An 11,144-nucleotide genomic window follows, 5' to 3' on the forward strand; every position below is an offset into this window, starting at 1 on the left:
TAATGTTCGATAAAAAAGGAGTTCAGATTGATTATGGATTTCCACCATTACCGGAAGTAATTCAAATATCTTCAGATGATGATGATGTAATAGGTGAATGTGCCGACTTTCGCATTAGGAGTTTTTTTTATTTATTTCTTTCATGCAACCAATAAAATAATAAGAACTTGCTTTGTTTTTCTCTTTATTATTATTAAATTCCATGTTTTTTATAGAGCACAACAGTAATCCTGATGCAGAACCCCTTCCTACTCAGTCAAACTTTTTGTCTGTGATGAACACCGCTGATTGAAAATACAAAGTGGTAAACTAGCCATTTACGAATTATGTTGAAAACTTTATTGATTATGTAAATTATTTTTCAAATAGTTATTGACATGTATAAAATGTATCTTGTGTTATTTACTAAAATATTCCAATTGAATTTGCGAAGATGTTTCTTGGCTTGAATGGGAGGTTGGTTCACATACAAGTACCTGGTGTGCGTAAACAATTTCAAGTTCAGTATGTGACTCAGTTTAGTCAAGAGGGAGTCTTCAAGAAAGCAAGGTTTGAAAAAGGATGGCGTGCATTTGTGCAGGAAAACCAATTGGGAAAGGATGATGAGGTGGAATTCACTTTGACAGTGGCTTATGACTATAGGATTGAGTTTCAAACTGAAATTACAAGGGCTGGGCAGTAGCTACAGTTTGGATAGGGTCCTTTTTGGTGTTGTCTTATGTATATAGTATGCTAAGTTTATGTTTCATGAGACAATATGCTATGCTATCCTCTATGTGTGTCGAATGTTTTGCCATAATTTTTATCCTTACCAAGTTTGGAAGCTGGATTTTTTTTTTATTGCAGTACTTATTTCATTGGCTTGGGGACTGCTATTGTATATGAATTGGGCATGTTACCAAGCCTTTGCTTTTCAAATTCAAGTTATTGCATATCTGCAATATATTAAAATTCTGATGGAATGCTTTTCCTCACTTGTGAAAATTAAGTCCTTATAAGAATACATAGGATCTTATATATAAATAACAGCAGGCTAAACATTTGTTCCTACTATGCATCTTCCAATTGACAGAAATTGTGTATATGCATTAACTATTGAGTAAGAGGAAAGCACTCCAGCTTGATCTCTAGCACCCCCCTCTCGACATTTTGTAGCTTGAGGCTTATTTATTGTTTTACCATCCCATCTACTAAGGTGATGAAGATAGATACAATGCTTTACAATAAAGAGTTTCTTAGAAAGAAGATGAAGATAGATACAAATAAGGGTTTGTTCAATAAAACAATAGTATACTTCTTTAAACTTTTTCAAAAAGATAATTGGAACTCACATAATATTAATTATAGTGGGTAGCTCAAGGAAAGCATGGGAACTCTCATCCTATTTACTCAAGTAGTTGTTAGATAGAAGAGAGATAATGAAAATTCAAATTATACTCTATCTCTTGACATCTCTTCCATTCAAAATTTTAATAAGGATAGTTATGTCATTTTATAAGCATTTGTGCTATTTATGCCACAACATTTGTGCCATTTAGCACTGTCCGACCATGGCTATGATTATAATCCAGAAATGTAATCTCAACTTAACAAGAAAAATGATCTTACACGAATTATAATAAATTATATAATATGCTACGTCTTGCTTACATAAGAAGCAGAAGCAGACTAAAATTAGCTAACTAATTTTGATAAGTTATAATCGCAACTCTGGCTATTTCATAAGATAAGTTGTAATAAAATTTAAAAAAATTGCTATTACATTGATGATACTATTCTAATTTCTTAACCAGTTCCATTGTAATGCTTAGTAGTATAATGGGTTCCTTAATGCCTAATACTATGATGGCTTGGTATAGTTCCACTGACAATCGGATTAATTACAGCATCAGCAACATTTCCTTGTGTTTGGCTGCATGGTGTTTGGCTATTATGCGGCCCAACCTTTACATGTAAAAGGACAGAAGTTACATGAAATATCTAAAAAAAAATGAAATAAATAACATTAGTACTGATTTAAATATATATATATATATATATATATATATATATATATATATATATATATATATATATATATATATATATATATATATATACCTATTCAGCAATATTCGAGTTAATATTGTTTCTTGGTCGACCTCTACGCCTGCCCCTTCCACTGTTTCTATTCCTACTAGAATTTGCTCATTGAGTGATCTCCCTTACTGATCTGTGCCTGTTTATTTGTGGCCGTCCACAACTACGAGTCACATGTGGATTAAGAATAACTCTTTCATTTTCTTCGTTTTCATCAACATTGTTAGTGTCAATAGTAACCTGTGCATTACTGGTAGGAGCAATCATTCCATCATTCCAGCTCAATAAATCCCGCTTCAATTCAGCCAACCGTTGTTTCACAAATTTGATCTTATTGTCATCGTAAGCCAAATCAGATGCTTCTTGAAATAACCTCTCCATCTTCCTGTATTTCTCAAACTCCTCTGTCATATGTGGGTACCCTCCGTGAAAAAACTTTTTACTATGAACACGGTTAACATCTTTTCTCCATCGCCTAAGCAAATATCGTTTGTTGATGAACTTTATGTCTTTGAGTGACATCAACCTCATAATATGGCAGCACAATATTCCTTTTGATTCGAATTTCTTACAATTGCAGCTGAAATATTGGCCATTTTCCCTGTACTCTACATCATAAACAAACTCCCTACGAAACCAGTTGTTGATTATGGATTTCTCCATAATTTTATGTCTCTCAATTCCTAGCTCATTATCTGCTTCACGCCTTCCCTCTTCAATTGGCTGAATGACATAGTAATACCACATTCGTTTAATCTCCTCTTGAACGAGCTTGAATATTGAATTAGTAAATGCCTTTTGAAACTGTTGTTCCCATTCAAAAACAGATATGCAATTTACAACTGTGTTTTTTGATTTGAAATCAGCATAGAACTCCTTTTCATTCTTGTCACACATAGCAATCTCATACTGCTCCACAAATTGCTTTAGTGTGCTCATTGAGTTAACATACCCATCAAAATAGGCATGCATGCTCTCACTCCTTTGAGTCGAAACCATTCCAGCCCAAAATGTGTGATTGACATAAATTGGAACCCAATACTCCCTATCAACATATAGTTTGGAAAGCCATTCATTTCTTTCCAACCCATGCTTCACCACAAACTCATTCCAATTTGTCTCAAACATCTCGATGGTTAAGCTATCATATATTACAGCTTTAAACTCAAGGCATGCACTATCATAATCAGTGACACCCTTAAACTTCTCAGGTACCTTGCATAATATATGCCACAAGCAAAATCTGAGTCTAGTATTAGGCATTACCTCCCTAATGGCTTTCCTCATGCTCTCGCATTGATCTGTAAGAATAGAATTAGGATGAACATCTTCCATTGCTTCAAGCCACGTCATGAACAACCACTTAAAAGTGTTTACATCTTCATGTGAGATCAAGGCGCATCCTAATAAAATAGATTGCCCATGATGATTTACTCCAACAATGGTGGCAAATGGCAACTTGTATCGATTAAAAAGGTAAGTAGTGTCAAAACTAACAACATCATTAAATTCCTCGTAAGTAGCTCGACTACGAGGATGAACCCATAGAACATTTGAAAGCCTGGAATCATCATCAAGATCAAATGAATAGAAAAACTCAGGATCGTTTCGTTGCATTCTCACAAACAACTTACGTATAGCCTCAGCATCACCATCACCAAGTCGTAGCCTCCTCTTTCGCTCAATGAAGTTTCGACAATCCTTTGACAAACAGCTTAAATTTTCTGGTCCACCTGCTTGAACTTCAAGCAACCTAATGCTTTTTGCAGGTCTTATGCCAGCTATATCGTTTGCCTCCAATCTCCTCTTCATATCCATATTCAATGACCTATGAGCAACCATCAATCTAGACATAGAAGGTTCCAATTCGTGATTGTGACTTGAAATAACTTTTGAAATATGCCACATTCCATTTTCTCTTAGGATTGCATTAATCTTTGCAGGACAATTTATCCTTTTTGATGATTTCGCACCAATTGCTTTCTTTCCTTTATCGCAACTAATTGTTTGATATTTGCGAGATCCACCCCGTACATTAACTGCTGATCTTTTGAAAACACTAAAACCTTTCAATCTAGCATGTTCTTTATAGAAGTTGAACATAGTGCTGATACAAGGAAATAACATCCCTATTAGAGGACCTTCTTCAATAGCATTAGTGTTTGCTACTGCTCTAATGCCTCCTTCGTTCATATCTTGATCACCAGCTGATTCATCTTCCTCCACATCTTTAGCGAACAAACTATCATCTTCACTAAAATCAAATATCTCATCAAACAATTGCCTACGATATGACCTTCCCTGACTTAACACCGCCATAAAAAAATTGAAAAAACTGAGAGAATGAATCAACTTTAAAAGAAAAAACAAAGAATGAAAATATTTTAAGGAAGGCAAAAATAAAGAATGAAAATATTTTAAGGAAGGCAAAAACAAGGAATGCTCATCACTGCTGCATGTGTTAGCTCATATGTGCATGCATTAATGCAGTAGACACACTCATCGAATCATCAGTTCTTGAATGGTGTGCATGCATTAATGCAATAGACACACTCATCGAATCATCAGTTCTTGAATGGTGTGCATGGCTGCAAGCAATAATAGCTTGTTGCATGTACGCTTTCCTTTGCATGAGCCATGAAATGAGCTGCCTCACCAACTTCAAGCTTTGAAGCCATTTTTAAATTGTTTCCTCTCTTTCTTTTAAGGGTATAATAGTAAAACTACATACATTAATGCCATTTGAGTCAACTCAAATTGAGCTATTTAGTAGTACTCAAAGTAAAAATAAATTAAAAATACTAAACCTATTCAAAAAATTATCAAATTTTATCACAAGATAGCTAATACACTGAATTAAAATATAGCAAAAAAAAAACCTAATTTCATGCACCAATTAATACAAAAAATTAAATATACTTACTATTATCATAAAACAAACAAATTCAAGCAACGATTTAATAAAAATATTATAATTAATTTACACAAAATCAAATAAAATAAAAAAATATGATGACAAAATTGACATCTTAAACTATCATATACAAGAAAAAATTACAACCTAAAATAAATTTCCTAAGGCCTAGAAATAAAATTAGTAAAATCAGATCACCTAACAATAATACATTTAGTTAAGCACAGTAAATTTAAAAAATCATTAAAAAAAAAAAAATGCCTTTTAATGATTCAAAAGGTTGTTTCTTATGAAAATAATCCATTGAATCCAATGGAACACTAAAAAAAAATATAAATCAAACAATATCACAATAAAATTCAACAAAACCGAAAAAAAATAAAATAAAAATATTGGAGTTCATGGCCACCCAATCAGAATCATACCTTTTAGATGATCTTGCTTGGATTTCAATGACTGATTTGGCACTTAGAAAGACTTCGAATGGCAAGAACTAAAAAAATAATAATAATAATTTTGTAATGGGTTAATTAATTAACCGAGGACGATGCGAAACTATGTAAGAAAGGCGTGCAATTGTAGGAAATTTTTGTAAATTTAATTAGAATGAGAAGAAAAAACCTACCATGAAGTAGCTCTCTCCATGCCAAAATATAGCAAAAACACTGATCTAGATTAATTTTCAGCTAACCTAATTGTCTTTAGTCCCCCAAAACCCTAGCTATAATGATATATTTATAGTAATAAGTGATAAAAAAATCAAATTAGATTTTCAAAAATTAACAAAAATAAATAATAATAATAAATAAGATAAATAAAATAAAAAAAATATGATGATGATGATATAACTTTTTGGCAAACTTTTTTAATTAATTTATTTTATTTTATTCTATTAATTAATTAAAATACGTTTTAATAAAGCCCTTAAAATTCAAGCGCAACATTCATTTATAGCTGAAATTAAAAAGTTTAATGGGTTTCACTGTTTCATTCAGCTCAATTAAATAATTCTTAGGTCCATTTAAAATCTTGAAAATTATTAGATTAACCCAATTACATAATATAGACTTATGACTTAAAAAAAAAACTTTTATTTTTAAAATAATAAAATTAATTTCCTAAAATGTCTAAAATTATTTTATTTTATTAATTTTTTAGTCATTCTATAATTTTAAAAATATTTTGGAGTTTTTACCATTCAATGGTATTTTCATCATGAGGCATGAGGCTTATCACTGCCTCTTACAACATGCTTAAAATAGAAGATAAAATATAAGTATTTACAACAAGTTTGTTTTGAAAAAAGGTTAGGTTTTTGAACGTTTCAAAACTTCTAAAGCCTCCACTTTTCAACTCTGGATTGAAAATATTTACGTTACCTTATTTTAAAAATCTCCATACATTCCATCTTGCGAATATTAGGGATTTAAGAAGAGGTCATGCGCCGCTGAGTCTTAAGTTGCTGGCTGAATATAAAACTGCAGCATTCTGGGCTTAAAAATGGGTAGCTATGCTCGTGGGCTTAAAAATGGACAATTATATACAGATGTTCAAAAATTTTGATTGGTTCGATTATTATTTTATTTTATTTTATTTTTCTTTAACTTTAAGAATCAAATTTAACCCGATAACCAAAATTTAAATATTTATCAACTGAAATCAAATCAATTTTTTTAAAAAATAAAATCAAATAAGAAGAATCAAATTAATCCATTCAATTCAATTATAACCTATTATTGTTAACCCTGGTGTCATTTTTGCTGGATACTTCACCAGCTAAGACAATTTTTTTTTCTTTTTAATTAATTATGGAAGATATTACTTTGACAAAATCCTCACAACGATCCTCGACAATGACTACCGAATTACTCTTGTTTTTATATTTATTTAATTCATTTAATATATTTATTTATCTCCTCGATCAAGTGATATATATCGAATCAATTTATTCGACCATATATGAAATCAACCCAACTTTCCATTCCAAAAGTTAATGGTTAAAAAAATTATTAAAATGTGTTGATGTTAATCTCACTTTAATATTATAAACTATTTCTTTTAATAAGATGACTTGAATGTCACTCATTTTTGGACCGAGTTTAATATGCCTTCAATTTTCCCATGCAGACCTTTTCTTTCTGCACCACCAAATAAATACTTCCCCTCAAAAGCTTTTCACTTAAGCCGTGAGACCAAGTTAATTATTGTAGAATTCCCTTAATAGTACACATTTTGCTGGGAAGCAGTTCAAATTTGGGTCATTTATGTGCATGAGAAAAATGAGAGACGTTATGCTGAAGTGGGTTTTGTGGTACGTGATGTTATTAGTGTGCTGGATATCAAACATAGCAGCAGCACCACCGGCAGATGCAAATATATCTGGTAATTGCCCTCAAACATGTGGGAATGTTCTTGTTCCATACCCATTTGGGTTCAGGGACACATCTGCTGCTCAGGCTGCTAATAAGCCAACATGTGCCATGAACGATGCCTTCATGTTCACCTGCAATTCCACGTACAGTCCTCCTCGACTGTATTTTGACACTGGAATGCGTATTGAAAATTTATCGGTACAGGAAGGAACCATCTCTGTCAGAACGAATGAAGCTTTCGATTGCTACAACAAATCAGGGAAGGCCAGAAGTTCTGACCAGATCATAAGGTTGAGAGAAGGCCCATTCAGGTTCTCTGATACCCGCAACAAGTTCACAGCTGTTGGATGTGATACCTTAGCCTTCATGACAGATGCAGAGGGGACCTTTCTTAGTGGTTGCTTCTCTATATGCCTTGAGAACAACACAATGCTAGAGGGTTCTTGCTCAGGTATTGGTTGCTGCCAGACTGCTTTGCCAAAGGGTCTCAAGACCTTAAACGTAAGTGTTACAAGTGTAAACAATCATAGCAATGTTTTGAGCTTCAATCCATGTGGGTTTGCGTTTTTAGCCGACCAGAGGTCCTTCAAGGTCTCAGATTTGCGACTCTCTGATTACCCATATTCAAATTTAACAAAGGATTATGCAACTTCAGATTTTGTGATTGAATGGGTAGTAAGAGAGGAGACATGTGAAGCAGCCCAATTAAGTTCAGACGGATATGCTTGTGGCAATAATACTCACTGTACCTTTTCTCCTAATGGCAAAGGATATCGATGCTTATGCAAAGCAGGATTCACAGGAAATCCTTATCTGCCGCAAGGATGCCAAGGCAAGTGACCCCAGTAATTAGCCTTCTGAACACGTATGGCCTTCTCATTCTTTCTAATTAATTTTCCTAAATCTTGTCTTCTGTCTCTAATAGACATCGATGAGTGCATGGAACCACAAAAATATCCGTGCAAAGGTTCTTGCAAGAATACAATTGGGAATTACACATGCAGATGCCCACTTGGGATGCATGGTGATGGCAAAAGTGGTTGTCAGGGATTTCGCATCACAACCATTGCCACAGGTACTATCTTTACCCAATCTTGTTGTTCTAAAATCCAAAACATTACTGCAGAACCCTAAGAAAAAAAAATGCATCAATGGAACTAATTTCATGAGGTATGCAGCAAGTATTAAATAAAAATCAGTGCGACTCTAACACACACTTACACACACACATATATATTACAGTAGTGAAAATGAGTTAAATGAGTTTTTATCTTTTCTTTCCCTTATACTAGAGTTTAAAGTCATGAAAGTCTTGGAAACGATTTCATAACATGGTTTATAGCTCATTATTAAATCCATTGTTAGTAATGACTTTGATTTACTTTTATGGTCGTTTATTACTTTATTTTTGTTACTTGACTTTAAGTAGGATTCAAGTCCGAGACCTTATATTCCTATATTGAAACGATTACAGCGCTGAGTCAAAAGTTTATTAGCTATTGTAAATGAGATCGAATTGTTTTCATGGTCTCCCATTTACTTGTAATTTTTTTTTTCTGATTACATCTTATTATTATAGTTCTTGGAGCAGTCATGTTCGTTTCAATTATCAGTGTTTTGATTCTGATCATATGGAAGAAGCGAATAAAAGAGAAGAACTTTTTAGAAAATGGAGGTAAATTATTAAAGCACCAACGAGTCAGAGTCTTTACTGAAGCAGAGCTAGCAAAAGCTACAAAAAATTACGTTACAAGTCAGTTGCTCGGGGAAGGTGGTTTCGGGTCTGTTTACAAAGGAGTTTTAGCAGATAACACACAAATTGCAGTAAAAAGACCAAAAGACATGGACAAAACTCAACTAAATCAAGAGTTTCAACATGAAATTGCCATTGTTTCACAAGTTAACCATAAAAATGTAGTCAAGATCTTAGGCCTGTGTTTGGAGACCACAATTCCATTGTTAGTTTATGAGTTCATTTCAAATGGAAGTCTATATCAACATATCCATCAAAAGAAGTCTCAAATACTAGCAAACTGGAGAAATCGTATGAAAATTGCTGCAGAGACTGCGCTGGCACTTGACTACTTGCATTCTCTAGCAAACCCTCCAATTGTTCATGGAGATATCAAGTCTGCGAACATTCTCCTGGATGATCAGTACACTGTGAAGGTAGCTGATTTTGGTGCTTCAATGATAATTTCTCCAAATCAATCTAATATGGTCACAAAAATACAGGGGACTTTTGGCTACTTAGATCCGGAGTATCTTATGACAGGTAATTTGACAGAAAAAAGTGATGTATATAGTTTTGGGGTTGTTCTTGTTGAGCTCTTATCAGGAGTGAAGCCAAACTCTAATCTAGTCATGAGATCAGAGGAAAAGACTAACATCATTCAAGAATTTCTCTCATCTCTGGAAAATAAGAATCTCTCTGAAATACTTTGTTTCAATGTAACTGATGAAGAAATGGAAGAGATTGGAGTTTTTGCAGAGCTTGCAAAACGGTGCTTGAGCAATAGTGGGGTGAATAGGCCAACCATGAAAGATGTAACCGAAGAGCTTGGCAGGTTGATGAAGTTGCATCAGAGTTTATGGGCTCAGCAAAACAGTAAAGAGACTGAGAACTTACTGGGTGATGATTCATCATCTTACCTTCCCATTGAAATTGAAACAACAAAGATGAAGCAACCTGACACGTACACCCTTAATATGACAACATTTGACTTTTGAATACCCAGCTGATATATAGGGTTGGAATCGGTCAACTTGATCTTCCAGAAGAAAGCACATACAAGCAAGTCCTAATTCTGCCATGCTGCAGTTCTGTGATTGCGGTAGGTTGACCTCCAGCATAATATGTAAAAACTATGGTAGTGTGTTATTTACAGTTTGGAAGACTATATAGTATATCAATATTCACTGAATAAATAAGTAAAAAATCAATTTGAGTGTAGAGCGGTAAATTTCAAGCATTTTAATTGATCTATTTTACTTGATGTACTATTAATTATTTATTTTATGTTGAGACTTCAAATTACAAAATTGATCAGGAATTGCTACTACATTTTATTTGTGTCCAATTGTGTCCAATTCCAGTAATAAAGGTTCCACTACAAAATTAATTTTACAAGGTTTTCTTTAGAAGCTAGTAATGATAGCATAGTAGTTTTTACAAGAAAGTCTAATGACTTAAAAAATTTAAATGTTTATGGGCTTTTCTTAATTTTAGAGAGAAATTTTATAATTTATCTTCAATTTTTGGAACTTATTTTAATTTTAGAAATTAAGTTACTTATAACTAAAAAATATATAAACTTACTAACATGGCTTTTTGATTAAAATAAAAAATATATATTTTATTAATGAATTTCATATCTTCATTTTAAAAAGTTCAATAAAAAATTTATTCAACTTTAATAATTTAAAATATAAATAATTCAATTATTAAAAAATTAATTTCGAAAATTTGAAGATTAAGTCCAACTGAAATTGAAAAAATCGTTTAAAAATTTTGATTTTTTTTCCTGCAATTTGACCTTGGGAGAAAGAATTGATTTCACCCCAATATTTGAAATGGAGGGATTTGGATACTAATATTTGAAAAAAGTAAAATGACTTATAAAATGGTGCATATTCATATATGTATTAAGCCTAAAAAGAATAATCTAATTTGTTAATAAATTAAAATATTTATTTAAATAAAAAATAAAAAATTCAAAGTCTAACTGCAAATCAATAAATAAAAAAGAAAAACATTAATATTAATTATGCTGTGATTA

The 11,144-nt window shown here is 32.4% G+C and overlaps 2 protein-coding genes across 2 annotated transcripts; one reads left to right on the forward strand and one right to left on the reverse strand.

Moving 5' to 3' along the window:
- Positions 1–2,187: 2,187 nt before the first annotated feature.
- Positions 2,188–4,398, reverse strand: LOC131180604 (protein FAR-RED IMPAIRED RESPONSE 1-like). Its single transcript, XM_058147952.1, has one exon. The coding sequence runs from the start codon at positions 4,396–4,398 to the stop codon at positions 2,188–2,190; it is 2,211 nt and encodes a 736-aa protein (XP_058003935.1).
- Positions 4,399–7,284: 2,886 nt separating this feature from the next.
- LOC110631444 (wall-associated receptor kinase 2-like) lies at positions 7,285–10,095 on the forward strand. The gene is made up of 3 exons (XM_058147953.1): positions 7,285–8,197; positions 8,291–8,440; positions 8,945–10,095. Exons 1-3 carry the CDS (start codon positions 7,285–7,287, stop codon positions 10,093–10,095), a joined length of 2,214 nt encoding a protein of 737 aa, XP_058003936.1.
- Positions 10,096–11,144: the final 1,049 nt, after the last annotated feature.

Source organism: Hevea brasiliensis, chromosome 6 (genome assembly GCF_030052815.1).
Source record: "Hevea brasiliensis isolate MT/VB/25A 57/8 chromosome 6, ASM3005281v1, whole genome shotgun sequence".
NCBI classification, from domain to species: Eukaryota; Viridiplantae; Streptophyta; class Magnoliopsida; order Malpighiales; family Euphorbiaceae; genus Hevea; species Hevea brasiliensis.